The sequence below is a fragment of the Globicephala melas genome, chromosome 9 (assembly GCF_963455315.2).
Source record: "Globicephala melas chromosome 9, mGloMel1.2, whole genome shotgun sequence".
Taxonomy (NCBI): domain Eukaryota; kingdom Metazoa; phylum Chordata; class Mammalia; order Artiodactyla; family Delphinidae; genus Globicephala; species Globicephala melas.
In genome coordinates this window covers 27776166-27803101 of record NC_083322.1, presented here as the reverse complement: position 1 = coordinate 27803101, position 26936 = coordinate 27776166, and the positions used below count along the sequence as shown (strand labels likewise).

Sequence of the window (26936 nt, the reverse complement as noted above, 5' to 3'; positions counted from 1 at the left end):
CAAAAGAAGCAGCCGTCTCACAGATACAGAGAACAAACTAGTGGTTACCAGTGAGGAGAGAGAAGGGGGGAGGGGGAGGGGATTAAGAGGTACAAACTACTATGCATAAAATAAGCTACAAGGTTATATTGTATAACACAGGAAGATAGTCAATATTTTATAATAACTATAAATGGAGTATAACCTTTAAAAACTGTAAATCACTATATTGTACACCTGTAACTTACATAATATTGTACATCAACTACACTTCAATTAAAAAAAAGTTGGGGAATCATCAGGTTAAATAAAGACAAACAGGCTTCTTTTACTGCAGGTTCTTTACGGCCTTTAATATGCTAGTACACATTGTGAATCTCCAAGAATGAGACATATTATGAGCATTCTCAAACATACAATTATGGAACCACATTTTCAAGCACACATATTTCAAGACTTAACCAAAGTAAGAAAGATCTTAATAAGTGTTGGAAATTTATTGGGCCACATAGCCAACCCCACAGGAAGGTCCAGGGTGGAGTTAAGGTTTTAGGCAGCCAGGGACTCAACATGGCCAAGGTCTGCTGTCTCTCTGCTTTGCTTCTCTTGAGGAACTGGCTTCATGTTCTTACCCTGAAGTCTCACCGGGCTAGAACCATAGCTGCCAACAGCTCCGCAGCCACCTCTGATTGCCTCAGCTTAGGTGTAAGGCCGTATGTGGACCATTCACTGTGGCCAAGGGGCAAAAGTACCACTGTTAGCCCAGTCTGGGTCTGTGGCAAAGACTACTGAATGCTACAGTGGGCAGGCTCTTAGAAGTTCCCCCAAAGCAGTGGGGGGGAGGTGCTGCTCCGAGCAGGAGAAAAAGATGTCTGGTGGATTGATACCTAATTGCAAAATTTCCTACAACACAGGTTTCCAGGGAAGACACTTTGCTTAATGAGAGTTCCCTTTCCCACTTTTGAACAGAAATTAAAACTAAGGAAACATAAGCACACCTTTCAGTAGATGAAGATTACTTAAAGAGGACTGAAAAAGGAACTAATTAAGAAAGAAAAAAAATAGATTACATGAACTAACACTAAAATTAAGAACGTCTCATTAAAGGATACCCTGAAGAAAGTAAAAAGGTGTATGCAAAGTATATATTCAACAAAGAACTAATATCAATGTGGGGTGATTTGTAGATAAGAGCAAAAACTGAGGTTACTTGGAGAAGAGGAAATTCTGCCTCAAGACTGCAGCATTGACTCCTGCCTGAGTTTCTAGCCTGCTGGCCTTTCTGGAGAACCCTGACTGATACCAAAAGACTTATGATGGATTATGAACACTTGATCCAGCTAATTTCCTTCCAGGAACTTACCCAAGGAAACAAATGGACAAATACTCAAAGATGCATGTGCAGTGTGTTCACGGCAGCATTGCATATGAGAAAAAACTGGAAAAACCAACAGTGGTTTGATTAAATACATTATGGTATAACCACACAGGGGTATAATGCCATACAGCCACTGAAAGAAATATGACGGTTTTTTTTTTTTTCTGGACATGAAACTATTTCTAAGATAACATGAAGAGCAGATTTTAAAAATGTAGAGTGTGCTTTTTTGGGTAAACACTCTATATACATATGAATAGAAGGATGTATACTGAAACTATAAATAGTGATTATTATTAGATAGTACAATTATAGGTCATTTAAAGTTACTTTTTTCAGTGTTTAAAGTTTTTTTTTAAGAATATTAATTACTTTATAATGAGACTTTTTCTATTTTGGGAAAAAAACCAAAGCTTTTTTGGGAACAGCGAGTCCAATAACTTGAGACACTTGCAGTTCTTACTACTCTTAGACTTCCTTTTCTTTTTGCTTTCCGTATCTTATAGATGGCCAATGAATCCACTTTCTCACCTGCATATGCCTAAGGCTTACAGATGAAACCCACTGGCTCCCATCGGAGCTTCAGTTTCTTTGTGTAAAAAGGTATGACTGTGGGTGTTTCTTTAGGGGGTGTTGGTAAGTGGTAAACTGTAACATTATACTTCCATTATTTATTCTGAAAAGCAACTCACTCTCTTACTTAACTTAGTCCAAAATCCCACCATTCTTCCATAAAGTGATTTAACATAGTGTTAGCTTAAAAATATTATGAAATATTTCAAGCGTAAAAAACATGATAATATATTAACATGTATATACCCCCCATTCAGCTTTGTTCAATCATAACTTCTTATACATATATATACATATATATATACACATATATATATGTATATATATGCTTTAAGCCCCCACCCCCGACCCCAGCTCCTTCGGACAGAAAAAGTTAATGCCTACATATGACACCTACTCAAACCCATTTCCTTTTCTCTCTCCCCAGAGGTAATCATTATGCTGAATTTTGTGTTTATTATTTCCACTCATGCTTTAAAACTTTTATTTTACATGTAAGTTCTTGTAGGTTCCTGGACCTAGTTCCAACCTGTGTGTGGGGAGAGGGTGAGGGGTGGTTTCTGTACCACCACCAAACAATGCTCTGGACAGCAGCTGGTTTTCCTACAACTTAACTCAATTGTGACACTATCTGCCAGGAGATAGCATCAGATTCCACAGGTGAAGGGTTCAGTCTGAAAAGCTTGCCCTCCCACTCCCCCTACTTGAGATGCCAGTTGCAAGCCTAGGTTGTTTACCTGTGCTCTGGTCAACCGGTTACAGACTGGAGGTTCCCATGACCCCCTCCTGTACTTCAGAGGCCAGTTGCAAGTCCAAGCTGTTACCTGTACTTCTGACCAAATGGCTATAGATCAGAGGTTCCCAGTATTGCCCCACACACCCCCTCGGGTTCAATTAATTTGCTAGAGAGACTGATAAAACTCAAGAAACCCATTTATTTACTAGATCACAGGCTTATTATAAAAGAATATAACTCAGGAAATGCCAGATGGAAGAGATGCATGGGGCGAGGTATGGAGAAACAGTGAGGAGTGTCCATGCTCTCTCCCAGCACTCCATTCTCCCCAGATCTCCATGTGTTCACCAACCTGGAAGCTCTCTTGAACGCCCTCCTTTTGGGTTTTTGAAGCTTCATTACATCGACATGATTGATTAAATCACTGATCACTGGAGATTTATTCAACCACCAACCCCTCTCCCTGCCCCAGAGGTCAGGGTGGGTGGGACTGAAAGTTCCAGCCCTCTAATCCTGTGGTTGTTTCTCCTGACAACCAGCCTAAGGTGCTTCCCAAAGTTACTGCATCAACATAACACCTTTATCACTCTCATTACTTAGGAAACTCTCAGGGTTTTAGAAGCTCTGTGTTAGAATGGGGATGATGGCCAAATATCTATTTCTTTTGCTTTTAACTCATCTCCTAAGTGTAGAAAACTGAGTGCTTTGCTTCTATCACCAGCTCCCATCTTACAAAGCAGTGCTCATTATATGCTAATTCTACCTTATTTTAGTAATAAATAAGGTAATACTTAATTATACTTAAGTACACTAAGTATACTTAATACTTAGTATTAAGTAATACTAAATATTACTGTACTAATACTATTATTAATATACTAATATTAACATTTAGTCAGAAAATATTCATTATCAAATATGTTATCTAGTCAATATTTATTTGCCCTTGTCCTTTTCTTTTTTTTTTTTTTTTTTTTTTTTTTCCTGCGGTACGCGGGCCTCTCACTGCCGTGGCCTCTCCCGTCACGGAGCACAGGCTCCGGACGCGCAGGCTCAGCGGCCATGGCTCACGGGCCCAGCCGCTCCGTGGCATGTGGGATCTTCCCGGACCGGGGCACGAACCCGTGTCCCCTGCATCGGCAGGCGGACTCTCAACCACTGCGCCACCAGGGAAGCCCCGTCCTTTTCTTTTTTTAATTTTTATTTATTTATTTTGGCTGCGTTGGGTCTTTGTTGCTGTCTGTGGGCTTTCTCTAGTTGCAGCGAGCAGGGGCTACTCTTGTTGCGGAGCACGGGCTCTAGGCACGTGGGCTCAGTAGTTGTGGCACACGGGCTTAGTTGCTCCGCGGCGTGTGGGATCTTCCTGGACCAGGGAAGGAATCTGTGTCCCCTGCATTGGCAGGCAGATTCTTATCCACTGCTCCACTAGGGAGGCCCTCGCCCTCGTCTTTACCCATATTTTGTTTGTGACCATTATTTCTTGAATTACACTCCATCATTCTGAGTTCAATTTCCTTCTTCCTTCCTTTTAGCAAAAGCTGAGTCAGTTTTTCTTTTTCTTTTAAAATGTCTTTAATTCTCCCTTACTTATTAATGATGGTTTAGTTGGTTATATATAGTATTTTAGGCTAGTAATCTTTCAGCACTTTGAAGATACTACCCCATTGTCAGAAGGCTTATATATCTAAGTTGAAAAGTCTGATGGAAATCCAGTTGTGGTTCCCTTGTAGTTAATCTGCCTTTTCTCTCTGGTTTCTCTTAAATGTTCTCTTTATCTCTGTTGTCCTGCAGTTGCGCTGCAAAACTTCTACTTTTATATTTACCGTAGTTAGTATTTGTTGTATTTCTTATATCTGATAATGCATGACTTGTATCAATTTTAGAATCTTGTTCAGTATTTTTTCAAAGGTTGCATCGGTCCCATTTTTCCTGTATACTGCCTTTTCTTCCAATTCTATCAGAAGTATCTTGAAACTGTAGATTCTTTCCTCCACATCTTTTAACCTCTTTACATGTTTCTGCATTTCTGTATGCTGAATTCTGAGTTATTTCTTCAGATTATAACTAATACGCTATCATTAATTACATCACTAACTTTCTCTTCAGATGTGTCTAACCTACTGTTTAACATGTCCAATAAGGGTGTAATTTCAATGACTGCTTTACATTTTTAGTTAGTAGCTGTGCATAGTCCCTTTCCAAACCTGCTTGTTTATTATTTCATAGTGTTACATTCTTTTCTGTTGTTGTTTTGTTCTTTTCTTATACTTCTGAACCCACTTATAAATTTCAATGCCTTAAATACAATTATTTTATAGTTTATATATGTGATATTTCTATTACTGAAATTCTTGGGGGTGCAAATAGTTTATTATTCTATAATTTTAAATTACGAGCTCATATCCAGCACAGTTTTATCTGTAGATCTCTTATAAAACCTAGGTTAAGGGATCATTTCTCTAAAAAAAAAAAATTTTTTTTTTAATGCCAGATGCCTCAGATGTATCACCAATCCAGAAGTACTTTTTTATGTTAATTTCTTAACTTGGATGTTTCCCTTATATTTGGAGAAATAAATTAGAACTTCAAAATTTTCTAAGTCAAGGCTAACAGTTACATTCTCAGGCATCTATTTTACTCCACATTCCAAACCTAAGGCCAAACAGAAATTTACCAGCCTGAGGGCAGGCTTTTTCTAGTCTACCATTTCCCTGAAATCTAACTCTTTTACTTTCTTTAGGAGAAAGTCTCTGTTCCAAATTCCCACTTTGAGAATGCCTCAGGGCATGTGTTCTTTCTCTTGAACAATAAAATCCCTAGCCCCTGACAGACCAACATCAATATCCCTTGTCCCATACCCCAGCCCCAGGACAGCCACAACGTCAACTCACAAGCTTCACTATTTGGTCCCTGAGGTTTTCCTTTCTTCTTACAGTTACGTATGTAAAAAGATGTGTATTATATCATATTTCTAGAATAATTCTTAGCATTATTTTTATGACTAGCCAACACCACCAATTTAAACCCTTTGGCTAACTCTCGATTCTAATTTTGTTTTATGGAGTTTCTGAATAGTAGGTCTAAGTTTTATATGCATGAGAGAGACTATACGTGTCTTTTTCACCACATTCCAGGAAAAAAAAAAATCTATGATGGATAGTATATAAAACCAAACATATGTTCAAATTTGTCTTATAATTAAAACATAATTATTAGACACCAGAGACTATTCCAAAGTCATCATTTTGTGATCAATTATTAACAAAATAGAACTATTTATTAAGCAAATCATTCATGTTTTCCATTTCATTCTTTTGGAGAGTCTTCAAAACCTGACTAAAAGAAAGTCTCCTGACAAATCACCACAGGAACGATCTGGAACCCGCTGGGAGAGAGGTCTGCTTCCTTGCAAGGGTTAGCAACAATCTCCAGTAATTACTAGCTGGAGTACAAGCAACCACTGCATCTGCTACTCCAGACAGGCTCTCCGGCAAGACTCGCCCACTTCTATGCATTTCTTCACCTGAACTGCCGAGCAGGAAAATATCACCTTCGCCTTTAAAATCCCACTTTCCATGTATTTCTTTATCTAGTAAAACCCTACTCCCCCTTCCAAGACCCTGACAAATGTGTCCCCTTTACCTTTCTAACTGCATTTCCTGTGTGTTGTTCCCTGTTCTTGCCTCACCGGCTCCTACACTGTCTGGCATATAGTCCCTGCCTTTTAATTTCTCCACGAAATCCAACTTATTTCAGTTCGATAAATATTCTATGAAGCCACATTTGAAAACGTATTCTATCTGAAAGTACAAATCACATACTTATCTTGTTAAAAAAAAATAATACTAATAATCCAGCAGCCCAAATTACCCAACGTGTACTTAAATGGATCCTCCACTACTTGGCACACAAATGATATTTGAGTTTTTGAATGTCGAACACTCCACTTAAAATGTTCAGGAAATAATAAACATGAGGCCAAATTCATTCCTTCATCTAAAGAGCCTGTCTTGAGTACCCATTATGTGATGGGCACACCTGTGAGGGCCACGGGGACCCAGATCTTACTCCTTCAGGATACACAGCTGTGATGTGACCACAGTCATCAAAATGCTAAGAAAATGCAGGAAAAACAAAGTGAAACAACAGATAATATAGCAAAAAATAATATGGGAAACAACTAGTTAGGGAGTGACTATTCATATTAAAAAGAAATTCTTAACCTTCTCAAAAATAAGTGGTTCATAAAAGTAAAGAGATCTGTCTATATTTTATGTATTTCTACTTAGAGAAAAAAACAAGGCCAAAATAATGAAATGTACTGAAAACTGATCAGAAAAAAACAGTAAGCAGTTTTAAAATTGTAGTGGAACATCATAAAATGTATAATTTCATTCAAAATCCCAGATCTTACATATATCAGATACACATTATATAATAATACATGGGATTGTACTTCTCAACATTATAGATTTACTTTTTTTAAAAAATTAATTAATTAATTTTTTGGCTGAGTTGGGACTTCGTTGCTGTGCATGGGCTTCAGTAGTTGTGGCATGCAGGCTTAGTAGTTGTGGCGCATGGGCTTAGTTGCTCTGCAGCACGCGGGATCTTCCCGGACCAGGGCTCAAACCTGTGACCCCTGCATTGGCAGGCGGATTCTTAACCACTGCACCACCAGGGTGCAACACTTTTTGATAGTATTGTCCTAACATTCTACAAGGTATTTACTTAATCAGTAAAAATTCACCAATGGAATAAAATATTGTTACATTTGCTAGAATCACAGATTTCAATCATGTGGTGAGGAGTTTTAATACTTTGGAAACAAGAGGCTGTGATATCTAGAGGACTCAAGTCTCACTAAGTGACAAATAGTTACTCTCAGAGCTAAACATCACTGAAAAGAAAACATATGATTATCCTCTGAAACATACTGGTATTGAGGGATGAGGGTTATGGATCCCTGAGGTTGCGACCTCAACTTGAGAGTTCACGGATGTGGAAACTGACTTTCCTGAGGTCACCCAGAAGGAGATGGTCATCTTGAGTGTAGAACACAAGTCTCCTCAATCCAGTAAGTACTCCTTACGATATACCACATTCTAATTCACATTCTGAAACTTAAAAACTGTATTCCCAAATAACAAGCCAATTGCCCCTTAATTTCTGGCAAAGTTACTATTTAAGAGAGCTATAAGGTATTTAGTTAGGTATCTGTAAGAAACTATAATCAAAGACTACTAAGGGTAGGGGAGAGAAAGAAAAGTGAGTTGAACAGCAAGCAAGTTGAGGCATTTCTCTCAGGTACATATTCAATAAATCACCATCATTTGTTTTATAGTACTGTTAACTATATCTTTAAACAATATAAAATTATAATCCTTTCATATATTTAATACTTCTCTTGAATTTTAATTGGTCTGAATTTAATACTGTCATCCTACTTTCTCTGTGTTTTGGCCTTTTGTTTGTGGTGTATCTCACATATGGATTTTGTTTTTTATCCCACTCCAAGAATGTTACTAGGTCCATTTAACTCATTTATACTAAATATTCATATATATACGTATACATCGCTGTCTTCTGTAATATGGCTACCACCATTTCCTTGGCATCCTATTTTTAATCTATACTAGTTACTTTAAAAGTTTTCAAAGACATCATTGACCCTATCTTTTCTCTATTTATTGAAAGACAAATCATTTTTTACTGTGTCTTATAGAACCTGAAAAATGTAGCTTATTTTTATCACTCCATTCATTAACTTTCACAAAATCGGGAGTTTAGTTTTCACATATTGTTATTATTACTTAATTACTTCATATACCTATAACGTATTTTAGGAATCATCTTTCACGTTTTTGAGTCAAAATATTTTATAACAGTAATTTAGATTTAGCTATTTCTTACCATTATGCTCTTTTAATCTTTTATATTTTAAGTTTGATATTTCTGAGATACCACACTCATTCACCTTTCAAATATCAGGAACTCCACTTTAAATATTTTCAGGAAGGTGAATTGTATCTTTTCTGAATCTCCACCCATACTATAATATTTTCTAGTGCTTTTATTCATGAACAACTTCTTGGATGTATACTACTCTCAAGTCACACAATTTCCCATCAAATTACATATACTGTAGATATACCCTATTTCCCATCAAATAGAGTATATCTACAGTATATCTCTGTAGATACACTCTATTAAGTTCAGTAGTTGAGTGTTAAGGAAATACGAGGCAACATACACATCTTTTTTTTTTTTTTTTTTTTTTTTCGGTACGCGGGCCTCTCACTGTTGTTGCCTCTCCCGTTGCGGAGCACAGGCTCAACGGCCATGGCTCACGGGCCAAGCCTATCTGCGGCATGTGGGATCTTCCCAGACCAGGGCACGAACCCGTGTCCCCTGCATCGGCAGGCGGACTCTCAACCACTGTGCCACCAGGGAAGCCCTGTACACATTTTTAACTGCAGAGAAGTGTGATAGAGTGATAAAAAAAATTTTGATGCATAATACTTATTTCCTAAGAATAAAATTCCGTTGGGGAACAGTCATAGAAATAAGAATTCAAGGAGAAAAAGCTAATAATATACAATTTGCAATGGTTACAGGTGCATATAAAATCACAACAGCATGTAAATTCTATTGAGCATTTTTACGATTAATTTAATGGTTTTATTTTAGAATCTGCATCTGTTGCAACTATTTAAATTTATGATAAAAAGTTTACAGTGATCTATAGTTGTAAAAAATTTAATTTAAGGGACATACTAGGAAAACAGTTTGAAGACTGATGTGACTGCTCCTGCCTAACTGGTCTTTTTTTAGGAAGACACATCTGGTCCTTCCTTGATACCTTTTAGAACTGTGAGAATTAGTCTTTCATTCCTTACTAGTCAGAATGGTAAGTAACGGGCTGTAGTTTCATGTATATCTACAATTTTTATTATCTTCTTCCATGTTCTTATGGGTCGTTTTTCCCCTGTTATTCATTCATTCATTCAACAAATACTTACTGAATAACTACAGTGTATTTTTCTAGGCCTTGAGGATACAACAATGTCCCCAGCACCAGAATCAGAAAAAAAAAATTAGAAAAATAAAATCAATCTCACATAGTGAGGTGGAGAAGACTGAATTACAAATAAACAAGGAGATACCTACAACAATTTTGGGTGGTGAATTGCTTTGAAGAAAAATAAAGCAGAGCAAAGAGTATGTCATTGAAGGGAGTCTATTTTTGATAATGTGGCCAGAAAAGGGCTCTCTGAAGACAATCGTATTTCAATATTGGAAGCATTTCAATTGGAAGTGAAGGGGGATAAGCCAGGCTTAACAAATGAGTCTGCCATTTCAAATCCAAGTCCCAGTTTCATATCCCTCTCAATTGCTTAACCTTATTCTTTCCAACTTATCTTTGACAAGACTGTGGACAAATTACTTTAAGCCCTGTATAGTTCAGTTTGATTTTCTGTAAAACAGAGACAACAATGACTCATGTTATAAAGGGCTTTGAGAGAACTGGAGATACTGACATAGAGCACCTAGCACAATGCTTGCCTGTTATGCAGTGGTCTCCCAATAAATCAAATCCAACTGTCAGGGAACCATCAACCTTCTCTCTATGCTTTTGTGTCTTCCTAGAGTCATTTCACTGTGGGTTAGAGATGCAGTTTGTTCTGCAACAGGTGTGAAGATACCTGACTGACTTGGGGATTGACCCGATTTGGGGGCTGTATGCTTCCATGCTGGGAATGACTAAGGACTGTTGACTTTCACGCCTCAGCCTTCTGCTTTCCAGCCTCACTTGGTTCTCTCCCCCTTTAGCTTTCTATTTCTCCCCAGTCTCAAGCGTTGTTTCTTTCCATTAAGCAGACAGTGACTATGTTACTGAAGATACCTGTTGAATGAATATGTAAATGAACAAGAAACTGAGGGAGAAGAAAAATTGGAGATGCTTTTAAATGTAGTTTTAGATATTAGTCCCTCCATTTCTAATGGACATTATCTTGAATACATATTTCAATGTATATTTTAAAAAATTATTCTCTTAAAACAATAAAGATTAATCTCTAAAGCTCTTTATATAAATCATGTTCGTGTTGTCACACATTAAACAATCCAGAATTAATATGCATAACGCACCTAAAGTGCTAAAAATGTGCTTGCTATTTAAGATCTAGCCTTAAAAACTACCCGCCAAAAGGCTACTTGTTTTTTTCAGTCAGTGTAAAACGCTTACATCAACGTTGCTCTTTTCTTTATATAACCTGAAGTACAGGTTCAGTTGCTGTTTTCTGCTTTACGTATTGTATTTCTAGCTACCTTTAAATAATACAATTATCTCTTAACATGATGGATATGTTTAAGTACCAATTTCAAAATCTTTAGAGATACCAAGAAAAAAACCCAAAGCCAAAAAAACCTCCAGCTTTAGAGAGATCGCCTACTTTTGAAAGTCATGGTAATTTAAATGGTATTAAATATGTATTATTTTGTACTTCTTTTAATATTTTGTTTACTCTAATATCTCAAAAGTCCCCTAACAGTCCTGGAGTCTATCACAGATAATTGGGCCCAGAGTTTTAATGAAGAGTACAGATGGAAGAGTAACAAAATACCAACGACCAACGAAGCTGTCACTGACAATTAGGAAATCGGACCCAGGAGACAACTGAAAAAAGTGCAGTTTGGCTTTCGAATACTCTGGCTCAGGAAGCAACTAACTACGAACACTATCCTTTTGACTCATTGGCTCCTGGTTCCGCTTCCATAAAATGATGCTGTGTTTTATGCGTTTGATTCCTCTAACGTCCCCAAGCACCTTCACTTTTGCCCATCTCTTTTGCAAGGTCATGCTAAATCACATTCCAGAGGCAAACCCTACAATGAACCTGTAGGATATATTCAAGTGAATCCTTCAGAATAGTGTCAACACCTTGTAGCTACTGGTTTGCTCGCCAGTCTCCAGAGTGAGGGTAAACTGGAGGAGTTGCACTCTGAACGAAAAGAACTGTCAGTATCAGTTGGCACTAACAGTTAATGTATGCTGCTGAAGGATAAGCTACAGGGGCCGGGGTTTACCATGCTCCCCATGCTTCCAGCTGAAGGCAGTCTTGCAGCCTCCACTCTGCTCCATCTTCACATACCAGGGAGTTAGATAGAAACAGGTGGTCTGACCTATTCTGATCTAGCATTTGTTTTCATGTATAAGCTTACTTATAAGCTTATATACTATAATTGCAATTGAAAATCCATTCAGTGGAGAGACAGAGCAATGATAAACATTCAATATCCTTAACCCAATCCACTCTTAATAACTCCATAAAGAATGGATTTGTTGAGAATTGGGGGATATAAACAGACTTTAATCTGAGGACAGCGTTAAATCAGGTTTTGGCATCATTACCTCTGATGGGGCACCTGAGTTGCTGAGGTCCCACGAGGTACCTGCATCTGGTCTGAGAAACCTCCCATTTTATTTTCAATTGCCAACCTGTTTCACACCTGTCTGTGTCCACAGGTGTAACCGCTAACGGTGAGTTCTTAGACACCACAGCATTCAGGTTCGTGTGCTGTATTCCTACCGCAGGGATCATGTTAACAGCTGGCAGCTTAGCAACTGCCACCGTCTAATTTCAGTAAAGATTAAGGCTTAAAAATCCTTAGCTGGAAATGTTCTTGGCAGAGGCCAAAGGTGCTGCTAGAGTTATTTTTTAAAAAAAAAAAAAATCCCAGAGCTTAATTTAATCAAGGAAAATGAATATATCTTCAAGATCATGATGGATTTGAAGGAAATATATATTTACTGTCTTGACCAAATGGCATAAAAAAGATTTAGCAATCAGTGCATAAATTAGAAAGAGGAAAGGCAGTCTTTTTAAAACAATGCTCAGACCGATTCACATATACTCAAAATTTTATTGAACAAATATTTCGGCAGTTTCTACTCACAGTAGATTATAAGAAAGACAAGGTCCTTATTTTCATGGAGCATATATTCTAGAAGGGGTAAAGAGATAATTAAAAAATCGATATATAAGGATGACAACTTTGATTAGAGAAAAATGCTCTGAAAAATATAAAACAGGGTAATGTGACAGGGAGTCACTGTAGATTGGGTGGGTAAAAAAGACCTATTTAAGGTGACATTTGACCTGATACCTAAGTGGGTAGGTAGAATGAGCCAGTCACAGAGGAAATATAAGCAGTAGAAAAAATGTTCAGAATTTCTTTAGATGCATTTAGGGGTAGCCAAGCAACAACTGAGTGGAAGAAAGGTAGGGAGACTTAATTCAAAGGCATATTTGCATAGGAATCACACTTTAGAAATAAACTCATATTATCATATATTTGAGAGAGGGGGCTGGTGACTTGGAGGTGCTAAACTCCAGCTCTTGGCACTGCGATTAATCTGGGCGCAGGGCATTACAAGTCACGGTGCTGCTCAGACACAGGCAGGGACTCATCAAAGAGGAAGCTAGAGGCCACAATATGTACAATATATAGGACCTTCTCTAGGTTAGAGTCAGAGGTTATTCTAAGTGTAATGGGAAGTCATGGAGGGATTTAGACAGAAAATTGGCAAAATCTGAGTTATGCTTCAAATAGATTATTCTGGCAATGTGAAGAATAGATTGTAAAGAGAATGGTAGAAAGTAGAAGCAGGGAGAACAGCTGGGATTCTATTGTGAAAATCCATGTGAAGATAATAGTGGTTTCAACTAGAACAGGAGCAGAGAAGATGGAAAGAATTGAATGTAAGCAGGATACTGTTCTGGCTGTAGATAAAACAGTATTTTCTGACGGACATGGGGGCAATGAAAAAAGAGTCATCAAAGACGACACCAACGTTTTGGTTCAACTATGCTCAAATATAAGTCAGTTTTTATGTTCCATATAGAGGTTTGAGAAGGAACCCAAATTAAAGGTGAGATATTAATTTATCTTACATTTACCAAGTCTTAATTATGTGGCAGGAACACTACACATGTATGTGTAAAGATATATATGCATACGAATGCATGCATATACATAAAGATATACACATACAGCATTTTAAAGTTGATTTTATAAAACAAAAAAATTAAGCCCATTAAAATTTAATTCAGATAAAGGATATTGTCACAATATTGCACATTGCTCATTCATAGGGCCTTTGCTCTTTCATATAGATACGAGCTAGAAAAGAAGAGAAATAGACATTTCTTTGCAATCTAAACATGAAAATAACAACACAAATTTTAAGGGAACACAGGGTATATGCAAAAGAGGAATTTTTGCATTTGCGATCATATCCTGATCTGTATGAGATACTCCTTACCAAATTCGGCCCTACTCGCACTCTACTTTCTTATATAGTTTTAGCTCTTGAGACATAGGTAAATGATATTTTAGAACCATTTTGAAGAGTAAGTGCATTAGTTCGCTAATGCCCAAAGGTAAACTGTATAAATTAATATGGCCATTTTCTTGTTTTTGGTTCTTTTTTTTTTGGCTATGGAAAACTCAATTATCACAAAGCAAAAGTTATCTTAAAAATGAAACTTAAAAAAATTCTTTTCCTCTGAGATTTTGCTCCAAATAAGCTCCACAACCATAAGAATTTTCGAGTTTCTTTCACACGTGCATTTTGAAAGATAATACATGCAACTCGACACATAATGACCATTAACTATAAAAAAAGACAAATTAAAAAAAAAAGTTTTGGTGAGTATTTAAGCATTCATGAGTCAGCTAGAGCTTTATAAATCTTACTTCGTATTATAGGTATCTATGCCTTTGGCCCAGCAATTTCATTTCTATAGGAATACTCCCAATACACCTAAAGATTATGCATATATATTGATTCCAGCATTATTTGTTGATTAAAAAAAGGAACTTAACTGTCTCAAAAAGGGGAATTGTTGTATAAATTATCTTAATCTACACTATGGGATCCAATCGTCCATTAAAAAGAATAAAACAGATTTTAAAATACTGACATGGTAACTTTATGATATATTTTAAAAGAAGAAGTGGTACATATATACAATGGAATATTACTCAGCCATAAAAAAGAATGAAATTGGGTCATTTCTAGAGATGTGGATGGACATAGAGTCTGTCATACAAAGTGAAGTAAGTCAGAAAGAGAAAAACAAATATCGTATATTAACACATATATGTGGAATCTAGAAAAATGGTACAGATGAACCTATTTGCAGGGCAGCAATAGAGAAGACGCAGACATAGAGAACGGATGTGTGGACACAGGGGATGAAGGGGGTGGTGGGATGAACTGGGAGATCAAGTTTGACATAAATACACTACTTTGTGTAAAACAGACAGCTAGTGGGAACTTGCAGTATAGCACAGGAAGCTCAGCTCAGTGCTCTGTGATGACCTAGACGGGTAGGATAGGGCGTGGGGTGGGATGGAGGGGATATATGTATACACATAACTGATTCACTTCATTGTACAGCAGAAACTAACACAATACTGTAAAGCAATTATACTCCAGTAAAAAAACAGGAGGATCAAAACTGTTCACAAATGTATCAATACATGGAATGATTCCATTAGGGTTGGATTAGACTGAAACAAGTTTAAAAGGTCAAACTACTAGCAATGGTTAGTTGGCTATTGGGGGGGAAGACTGGAATAAGGTGGCCGTGCTGGGAGGGGTGCTGAAGAGGGCCTTTCATTTGCTGCCATAAATACTTGTGTATGGTTTGGTTTTATCCTATACTGAGTATGTCTTGGGTTTGTACATTTTAAATCAGTTTAAAACATGAAGCCAGAGAGCCACTACCCTATGACTTTCTTGACTTGACAGAAGCATATTTATTCACTTTGCATTACTATAAGCAAACATCAGCTTATGTCCTAAGACTAAACCTAGACCATATAATTTCCTGCAGTTAGTGGCATTCTCAGAACTGTGACAGTAGCCTGCTGCAGTGCTTCTCCAGGTGTGCTGAATATTTCAGATATCAATAGGCTGGGGCAGCCACTTCTTTAAGCTTAGAGCAGATTTTGATGGCATGTCACTAACAGAGTGGTTCTCATATGTCTGCAGCATGTAATGATCACTCAGGGGCATGGCTGACTGTTTATATCCTGTGCCAACTCAGCTGATGTGTAATTAACATTATGTCTTGATAGCCTGCTGTTTGCAGCAACTTCAAGTCATGATTCTGACACATCGACAACAAGCAGTGAACACTCTGATACAGGGCCAAAGCAACATAGATGTCTATCTTCTTCAGTTTCCAGGCATGTCATACGGTAAGTGGCCTTCATGAGCATGGGACTCTTTATGCCATCAGTCACTGGCCATTTCTTTAATGGAGTGACACTGTCTTGTACTTCGTGAAATGAAGGATCCACAGTGATTATTCGTTTTTTTCTGTTTGTCTTCAGATCAATTGTAGTTGTGTGCATTCATTTGATCATGGCACCGTGACAGAGGACATAAGAGCTTAGCCTCTAGAGACTGACAGAACTGGATTAATCACTTGACGCTGCCACTTACTAACTGTATAATTCTGGGCAAATTATATAACCTCTTTGTACATCAATTTAATCTGTACAGTGGGGATAATACCTACCCTCAAATAAACCTTATTCTGAAGAGTAAAAGAGATAATGTAGTAAAAGTGCTCCCCATAAATGCCTGCCACATTTGCATAATAAATATTAGATTAAATATAGCAATAATTGTATTAATAGGTGAGTGATTCAGGAATTTGTATATTACCACAGAATATGCAATATCTGGGGGCATACAGTTTTTTGAATAGGCATTAGCTGAATACAGAATTATGAAATAATTCAGTCTGGTTAAATCACAAATACAAGTATAGAATTTTAAAGCTACTGAATGGTTTATTATAATGAACTAAAACATATTAGTGTCATAAGTACTTTATGCCAATGATATCCTCCAAATGTAATACTAAAACACTGAATAAGCGTAACAAACACATATAAGTTTAATACAAACACATGTAAGTTTTGGTAAGAGTTCAAACATATTCCTCAAAATCACTGTTCTTTCAGTTTGGCTTGAACCAAAATTTACCTTCATGAAAAACAAATGCAGCCTCTTAGACATGAAAGATCTAATTAATACTGTCACTATACTGGCTTCAGAATCTAAATGGGGTCCAAAACTAATCTTACTTAGAAGCTAAATAAACACCCCACATTGATAAGTAATTCATTTTCCCATTTTCAACTCTGATTTAAATGTTTATACAAGAGTCTTTGAAAAGTCTCTTCACCTCAACAGCTCTGCAAGTGTTCCCTTTGAACAATGACTTTGCAGCTGACCAAACCCGACTCTCAATCAATTTTTATGAGTACAAATTCTTGGGCTGATGGCTAGATCTCCAGCTATATCACTCATATAATACACACTCACAAGTGGTGATGAGATTCACATTATCACCAGAGCACCATTCTGACGATGGCGGCAGCAGACACAGCAGGGGTATACTGTCCTCTCTGAAAATGACTCCTTCACCTTTTAATAGTGCAGCCTGCAGGTATAGATCTATGAACTATTTGCCAATAGAATGAGAGCTATCTTTAAAAATACTGATAAAACTACCTGGCTCTTCCCAATGAATCCTTCTTGCTCAATCTCCATACATACCCATCTTGATTTTGAAGTGGGTACATTCAATTTGTCTTCCCATTACATTTGGAATTGAAAGGAAGATTCAATTGTCTTTAAAACTTCAAAAAGTTGCCAGACTACTGGCGTGTAAATCTCAAAACACTTGGGCATGGGATTCTTTGTGTGAGTACACGTACTTACATATATTTGTGTAAAGATACAATGCTTAAATATGACTTCAAATTTTAAAATGATACCTTAGGTAGAATAAATCTGAATTCATGATAGTTTGGTGGTGTTTCTCCTAAATTTTAATTACGGGGTATAGAGGTTTACCTCCTTCGGTTTAAACTGAATTTTGCCTTTAAAATGTTAAACATATTTTTGTTACGTGGAGAACTTTCTAGCTCTCCAAAGACATGGTTAATGTTCCTAAAAGACATACCAATTAATGATCTCAAAAGTATTCAACTTCCTCCTTTCATTTCTAAACTCTCTTATGGGGTGATAAAGTATACGTGGTTGTTTTATAACTTGATTCTTGTGATCATATGCCAGAAAATAAGGTAAGAAGCAAAGGATTACCTTGAACTTTACCTGGCCAGAAGCATGAGGTGTCCATTTGACCTCTCAACACTGATCTGCTAAGACCTAGTTTTCATATTAAAACAGTCAGTATATAAGAAACTCTTTAGCCTACTGTCACTTCACTGGATCTCTATACAACAAACACTCTCTGATTCATTCTTTAAAAAAATAATGAATATGATCCAGCAATCATATTCCTTGGCATTTACCCAAAGGAGCTGGAAAGTTATGTCTATACAAAAACCTGCACACAAACGTGTATAGCAGCTCAGTTCATAATTGCCAAAATTTGGAAGCAACCAAGATGTCCTTCAGCAGATGAATAAATAAACTGTGATTCATCCAGACAATGGAATATTATTTAGTGCGAAGAAGAAATGAGCTTTTGAGCTATGAAAAAACATGGAAAAATCTTAAATGCAAATTCGTAAGTGAAAGAAGCTAATCTGAAAAGGCTACATGTTGCATGATTCCAACTCTATGACTTTCTGGAAACAGCAAAACTATGGTAAAAAGATCAAGGGTTGCCAGAGGTGGAGGGGAAGATGAATAGGCAGAACACAGAGGATTTTCAAGGCAGTGAAAATGCTTTGTATGATGTTACAATAATGAATAGTATGTTTGTCCAAATACACAGAGGTACACCACCAAAAGTGAACCCTAATAAAAACTACGGACTTTTGATGAAGATGATGTGTCAACGTAGGTTCATCCTTGGTAACAAATGTACCATTCTGGTGAGTGAGGTTGACAGTGGAGGAGGCTATGTCTGGGGACAGAGGATATATAGGAAATCTCTCTTCCTTTAAATTTTGTTGTGAACCTAAACTGCTCTAAAAAAAAATATCGACTAAAAGGTATGACATGTTGAACATCTGTGGTTACTGGGTGACATTCTCATGTGCTCTTATACATACTTCCACCAGTTAAACTCTAGGCTTGCTAAGAGTCAGTAGGGTTTGCTTATTAGGCCAATAACATCAGCTATTGAACTTATGGGATGGGAACTTATGAGATTCTATGTAAATGAATGACATATGACTATGAAAAAGAAGCTGCACTTCCTACAAAAAATCAGTTGAATGCTTGGAAAGATTTGACAAAGACAAGTCACTAACACAAACTTGTCAAATTAGATGTGGGTGAGACATCTATAACTGGAGAAAGATCTGCACTCAAACTGCCTGGTAAATGCATTTCAATTCTTGTGCCAATGTCAAGAAATTAAACCTGGAAACCAAAGAAGATGGCTTATAGGTGTGGTTTTTGGAGGAGGATCACTGAGAACTCCCAACAGGGAGCCCTTTCTCAAAGCAAGTGCTTGGGGTTTGTATCAAAAGATTGTCAGTGTGTGTGCGCACATGTGTGTGCATCTTTTATTAAACTCGTTGACCAAATATTGGTTCTATTTACATAAGAAAAAGTCACACTTTACCCAGGCAAAAAAAAGCACTTTTGATGAAAAGGTTATACTTTTCGTGAAGTTACCACGCTATTATGGCACATCACTAAAATAATTTTATCCAGCAGTTGATAGATGGCTTTATTTCTGCAAGACAGCAAATAATTTTCTTTCCTTGGAATTTCACCATGTTAGTCTGATCTGGGCTATTTAAACTACTTACGTGTGACTAGGAATTGATGAGATTTTACAGACTGTTTTGTGTTAAGGATCCCAAGAGAGCTTCTCTTTTCATATATATTCACTGGGAACAAAACAGCTTGGATTTATCATGAAATGGAATGACTATTACTCAAATTTATTCTCTAATGTAACTTTAACTAAATGAGTATATTCCATGAGCAAAGGTCATCCATGATTCAAAAACCAAACCAAAACAAAAAAAGAGTCAACTGAAGTGTACATTCCAATATCCTGTCTACATTCAGAATCCTATCACAAACAAATCTACCAGTCAAGGTAATTTAAAGACCTGTACATGTGAATAAGTGATATATATGGTACATTTTTATAAAAATGCATGTTTCTATGTATTAAGTTTTATCTATGAACTATCGAACAATGCAGTGACTCTCAAGGTATGCTCTTGGGATCCCGGAGCTCTTCAAGATCCTTTCAGGGACTTGGGAAGTCAAAACCATTTTTCTAACAATATTCAAACATCTTTGCCTGTTTCACACTTACTCTCTCAAGAGCGTATAGCAGAGTTTTCCAGAGGCTAAATTTCACCTGAGATTGCGACAGATTGAAGGCAGAAGCTGATGTGAAAATGCAGCTGCATTCTATTTTATTAAGCCAGAATATTAAAGAGGGGTACAAAAGCAAAAAGTAATGCCACTCATATCACTAAAATGTTTGGCCTGAAAAATAGTTATTTTAAATAAAAAGGTTATTTGCATTGGCATATAATGGGCTTACCAATTTTATTTTAAAATGAATTAAAACATTTTTTAAATTTCTCAGTTTTAATTTCTGATACAGTAAATATTGATAGATACAACCCACAAAAAACTTGAGAATGGCTTAGAGTGATTATGTGACAGGAAAAAAGTCTACTTACCTGAACAAGAACAAAGTAACGTTTTTTCCATCTTTTCCAAACCTTCTGTCCAAGGGCATACAGATATCTGGTAAGAAAAACAAGTAAAAGAATACTTTACATGAATGGTGTGGTTCCACGTAATCGTATTTCTTCCATAGGTATTCATCCTTGCAACAAGCCTGCTAAAGGCAAAGTTTAGTTCATTTGGAATCTGTGACAGCACGCAGCTTCTGTGTTACAAAATGACTGAGGCTGTTCTACGGCTTTTGAAAGGGAATTGATTTATGTGGCTTGTCAACTGTCAGTTCTTCCCACAAATTGAGCGAAGTTGGAGTTAGAAAGGATAATCAAAGAAGCAGTAGGAATTTTATTCTTATACATATTTCTTAGGAGAGACAAAGGCTACGAATTGAGGCTACAGTACCAAATGTTTCAGCTCTCAGCTGACCGGGGCTGAGGAGTGTGGCCTCGCAGGCAGCTGGCTGCAGAGTCCAGAACCCATGGAGAAGGGTCACTGTTCAGCTGAGTGTTCCCGAGATGTGCCTGCACCAATCTCAGTTTCCATTTCCTCAACTATCAAATGAAAGGACTGGATGTGATGATTTCTGAGGTCCCTGCCAGCTCCATAATTTGGAGATTTGCCTGACTTATGCAAGCTTCTTACTGCAAATTTTCCTAACTATGAAATTTAGATACTAATGAAGATGACACTGTATAATTTAACACAATTTCAACCAAGGCTTTTGTTTAACTTTGCACTGCTATTAGTAACCTAAATTGAAATGATTCAAGTAGTCAATCACTGGAGAAGAGAACTTTTGTTCTTACTGAATATACAGATGTAAGCTTAAGTATCAAGGAGGAAAGAGAAGAAATTAAAAATTAATCAGGTATGAGTGTGTCATGGAGGGCTATTTAAAATTATACCACATACCTCCTACAAAAGTGGGAAACATTGTTAGAAGTTTAAAATATGACAAATAGAGAGCTAATTTTTAAATTAAAGTAAGACTTTTCAGTATTTTATCACAATCCCTTTTTCTAATGTGGAGGTTTAACACTGCTGAGGTTATTCAAACTAACTTAATTTATAAACAATTCTGAGTGATTTAAGAAAAGGACTATAGCTAATAGTTTGTTTAGGGGCTTAAAGTCTTCAGACTTTCTCTCAATTTTTAAAACTGAAAACTTAGCTTGAATTTTTAGTTTCTGTCTTATGAAAATAATTCTCTTTTGTAAAACAAAACAAACATACTCTTTGCCCCCTTTTGAAAAAAATATGGGATATTAGCTAAGGTGTGCTGAAATGATGGGATTTCTTATTCACTGCTAGTGAAGTGTAACATAAGACCACCTTCCTGTAGGATAACATGGCAGTATATAGAAACGGTCTCCACCTCTTCATCATAGAATTAGGGAAATAATTAGATACATACACAAAGATGTATGCTACATGGATACTTAGAACAGCGTTTTTTATATTATGGAAAAGGTGACAACTTAAATGTCCAACAGTAGGTGAATGTTTAATAAATGCTAGAAAATGCATAGAAATACTATGCCACTGAAAAAATATTTTTGATAAAATAACATAAAGAAAATTTCATTGCATAATATTATGGGAAAAGAGCAGATTCAAAACTATTGATACATAAATACTTAGTGATTTAAAATTTGTAAAAAAAATACAAAATAGATATTCCAAAATTTTAGTCATAGTGCCTTTGAGTGGTGGAATTATGGAAGATTTGAGTTGCCATCTTTATTCCCTGTGTTTCTAAATTTTCTGAATAAAAACATACAAACAAACATGGGGTTACTAAAAGTCGACATAAATCCTAGGCTCTTGCCTAGAAAGCATCACCCCAAACTGCCCAAATTAATTATATATTTTCTTTCTCTCAGACACATCAGCTAGCTGAAGGGTTTGGCAAACTTCTATTTGGTTCTCACAATACCCTTGATGACCTATCGTCTGTGCTTGTGGATGTAATGCGAATGCATTTAGAGTCTATCAGAAATATCTACCGCTACTGTTCTCACCTGTTCGCTATCTCCTCCTGAGGGCCCCTTGAAACCCTTTGCCCCATCTTTGCTCTAGCCTCTAATTTCTCTTCTATGGTGCCAGTGATAGGTGTTTAGTTGCTCTCTTTCTGTCTTCCCTATGTAATTTTCCTCTGCTGAAAGGCATACACCCAAGCTCCTATTACAGGGTTAACAGCAATGACCTCAGGAGCTATACACTGTGGACACGACAGATGCTCTCTGTACAAGTTCACTAGCAAGGAGTGCACCAAATAGCTGCTGAGGAGCCAAGAGGGCATCTGGAATAACCTCTGCCTGTGACCACAGGCTGGTTCTTCAACGTGTCTCACTTAGTGTGCTGCTGGGCTACTAGGTCAGACATAAGTGAAAGTGAATAGGGATACACAAACCATCAACACCACAAGCAAGTGTAAGTCTTGCTGACAGTGAAGGTTCTGCATAAGGGATAATACTGTCATCTGCAACCTCATTAAAAATGATGCCTCACCACATTTGGAATGAAAAGGTATGGTTTCTGTGAAGACAGAAAGCAGAGGGGTGGGTGGATGTACACATGTATACTGAAAGATATTATTAGAATAAAAGACAATTCAAGACTGGAACCAAGGTAAGCATTTGAATGTTGGGCCTTGAGGTATTATGGACTATTGCACTAGAATTCAATAGAATATATACAGAAGAAGTCACAATTGATCAAACATTTCTAGAAAGGAATTGCTCATAAGAGTTTTAGTCTCTATAGAAGAAAAAAATTACATTCAACAAAAGTAAACATTTCTGCATAAAGGAAATGTTACAAATGCTATGTAGGAAAAATATGATAGCACCTGCCCTTTAGTTTTCATATTAGCCAGACAAAAATTTTACATAAAATTTTTTTGAACATATATAAAAGATATCAGAAAAGTTAACTATACTGAATAAGAACAGATTAAACTTCAACAACTCTGAGTTTTTTCACTATAAGCATGAGTTCTGGAATCAGGCATCAATATCACCATCTATCTGCTTTTTCACTGTATAAAAGCAGATTCTTGGTGTAAAAGACACATTTAAAATTGAGGGGAGAATGAAGAAAAAAGATGTTCATCAATGTCATTTAAGAGTAAAAATTCAAAAACCATCTAAGAATCAAGCAGTTAAAATGATTACGTTGCCATTAAGAGTGATGCCAAAAACAAAAGCCCAGGACCAGATGGCTTCACAGGCGAATTCTATCAAACATTTAGAGAAGAGCTAACACCCATCCTTCTCAAACTCTTCCAAAATATAGCAGAGGGAGGAACCCTCCCAAACTCATTCTACGAGGCCACCATCACCCTGACACCAAAACCAGACAAAGATGTCACAAAGAAAGAAAACTACAGGCCAATATCACTGATGAACATAGATGCAAAAATCCTCAACAAAATACTGGAAAACAGAATGCAACAACACATTAAAATGATCATACACCATGATCAAGTGGGGTTTATCCCAGGAATGCAAGGATTCTTCAATATAGGCAAATCAATCAATGTGATACACCATATTAACAAATTGAAGGAGAAAAACCATATGATCATCTCAATAGATGCAGAGAAAGCTTTTGACAAAATTCAACACCCATTTATGATAAAAAAAATCCTCCAGAAAGTAGGCATAGAGGGAACTCACCTCAACATAATAAAGGCCACATATGACAAACCCACAGCCAACACTGTCCTCAATGGTGAAAAACGGAAACCATTTCCACTAAGATCAGGAACAAGACAAGGTTGCCCACTCTCATCACTCTTATTCAACATAGTTTTGGAAGTTTTAGCCACAGCAGAGAAGAAAAAGGAATAAAAGGAATCCAGGGCTTCCCTGGTGGCACAGTGGTTGAGAGTCTGCCTGCTGATGCAGGGGACATGGGTTCGTGCCCCGGTCCGGGAAAAATCCCACATGCCGTGGAGTGGCTGGGAAGCAGCCGCATAGCACAGGGAGATCAGCTCGGTACTTTGTGACCACCTAGAGGGGTGGGATAGGGAGGGTGGGAGAGAGGGAGACGCAAGAGGGAAGAGATATGGGAACATATGTATATGTATAACTGATTCACTTTGTTATAAAGCAGAAACTAACACACCATTGTAAAGCAATTGTACTCCAATAAAGATTGAAAAAAAAAAAACTACAATGAGCTATCACCTCACACCAGTCAGAATGGCCATCATCAAAAAATCTACAAACAGTAAATGTTGGAGAGGGTGTGGAGAAAAGGGAACCCTCTTGCACTGTTGGTGGGAATGTAAATTGATACAGCCACTTTGGAGAACAGTATGGAGGTTCCTTAAAATGCTAAAAATAGAACTATCATATGACCCAGCAATCCCACTACTGGGCATATAACCTAAGAAAACCATAATGCAAGAAGAGTCATGTACCACAATGTTCCTTGCAGCTCTATTTACAATAGCCAGGACATGGAAGCAACCTAAGTGTCCACCAACAGATGAATGGATAAAGAAGATGTGGCACATATATACAATGGAATATTACTCAGCCATAAAAAGAAACAAAACTGAGTTATTTGTAGTGAGGTGGATGGACCTAGAGTTTGTCATACAGAATGAAGTAAGTCAGAGAAAAACAAATACCGTATGCTAACACAGATATATGGAATATTTAAAAAAAAAAGTTTTGAAGAACCTACTAGAGAATGGACTTGACGACATGGGGAGGGGGAACGGTAAGTTGGGACAAAGTGAGAGAGTGGCATGGACATATATACGCTACCAAATGTAAAACAGATAGCTAGTGGGAAGCAGCCGCATAGCACAGGGAGATCAGCTCGGTGCTTTGTGACCACCTAGAGGGGTGGGATAGGGAGGGTGGGAGGGAGGGTAATGCAAGAGGAAAGAGATATGGGGACATATGTATATGTATAACTGATTCACTTTGTTATAAAGCAGGAACTGACACACCACTGTAAAGCAATTATACTCCAATAAAGATGTTAAAAAAAAAAAAAAAAAGACTGAGGCCAGAAAGAATGATAATGGAAAATCATAATAATGTTGTTTTTAAAAAGCTGTCACATGAACTTATACTGTATGCATGGGGAAAAAAATCCAGAAAGATGTATCAAAATGGGAAACCTGAAGTGAGTATCTGGCTGGTGAGATTAAAGATAAATTTTATTTTCTTCTTCACGCCTTTCTCCATTTTCATAATTTCTATCTTGAGCATGTCTTCCTTTTTTGTTGTTGTTGTTGTCATTTAAGTAAGGTATACTGGTAGATTACCTAAAGTAAAATTCACCCATTTTAGGTATATAATTGGACGAAACTTGAAATAGGAGGGATTTAACCACCACAGTGAATTTATAGAACACTCCCACCCCCCCACCCAAAGGTTCCTTCATGCCTTTTTATGAACCATCTCCTCCTCACATCTGCAGCTTTGCAGCCACTGATCTGATTTCTGACCTTATAGTTTTTTGTTTTCCAGGATGTCATATAAGTGGAATTACACAGTATGTAGCCTTTGGTGTCTGGCATCTTTCACTTAGTATAAAGTTTTCGAGATTCAGCTTTTGTCTGTATCAGGAGTTCATTCCTTTTTATTTCAATGTATGACTTCAATGTGTTTATCCTTTTACCAGTTGGTGGACATTTGAGTTGTTTCCACCTTTTTGGCTATCGTAAATAAAGCTGCTATAGCCATTCACATATAAGTCTTTGTGTGGGCACATGTTTGCATTTCTCCTAGGTAAATATCTAGGATTGGGATTACTGAGTTACAGTGAAAGTGTGTTTAACTTTATAAGAAACTGCCAGATTGCTTTCCATGGCTGTACAATTTTTCATTGTCATTAACAATGTATGAGAACTCATCTTACTTTTATCATTAGAAAAAAATCACTTTTATTAAGGATTTCAAGGATGTGGGCATTACAGCTCCATAAACAATACTTCTGACATGACTAAGTTGAATATCTACAGACCAAAGATGAGGATCTTTGTCACTTTATCTTGAGTACAGTGGCGAATTCCTATAAACTTTAATGGTTAAATGGGTTTTCCAGTTTTCAAAGCTATTCTCAAGTTCTGATATTTAGAGCAGTCTAAATTCTCTGTAGGTGGGTTGTCTTATCAGGGGACGATTAAAGTGTAAAGAAAGTAAGGAGAAAGGAGCCAAAATCATTTGAATATTTGGTTACAATCAGATAATCCATTTATTAGAAAGCATCTGTAAAAATCAAGATGCATTCTTTTTTTTTGAGTTTATTTATTTTTGACTGCGTTGGGTCTTTTTTCTTTTTCTTTGGTCATCAGTTTTATGCACATCACTGTATACATGTCAGTCCCAATCGCCTAGTTCATCACTCAAGATGCATTCTCTCGTAACTCATCTTTATGCCTAGCACTGCTGCTGAATTCAGAGTTCCATTTTTTTTGTTGTTGTTTTTAATGTTGAGTGTTAGGTTATAAATTATCTCTTTTATGGATAAAAATCCAGTAAGTTTTTTTTAATTTCAGAAAAATACACTAAAGTTAC

At 36.9% G+C, this 26936-nt stretch overlaps 1 protein-coding gene across 3 annotated transcripts in view; it reads right to left on the bottom strand.

Moving 5' to 3' along the window:
• Positions 1–26936, bottom strand: part of CADPS2 (calcium dependent secretion activator 2) — a 483312-nt gene that overhangs the window by 176477 nt on the left and 279899 nt on the right. For all 3 annotated transcript variants that reach the window (XM_070046319.1, XM_060305373.2, XM_060305374.2), the window contains exon 9: positions 20388–20454. In XM_070046319.1, coding sequence (XP_069902420.1) covers positions 20388–20454 — 67 coding nt within the window. The remainder of the gene's footprint in view (positions 1–20387; positions 20455–26936) is intronic.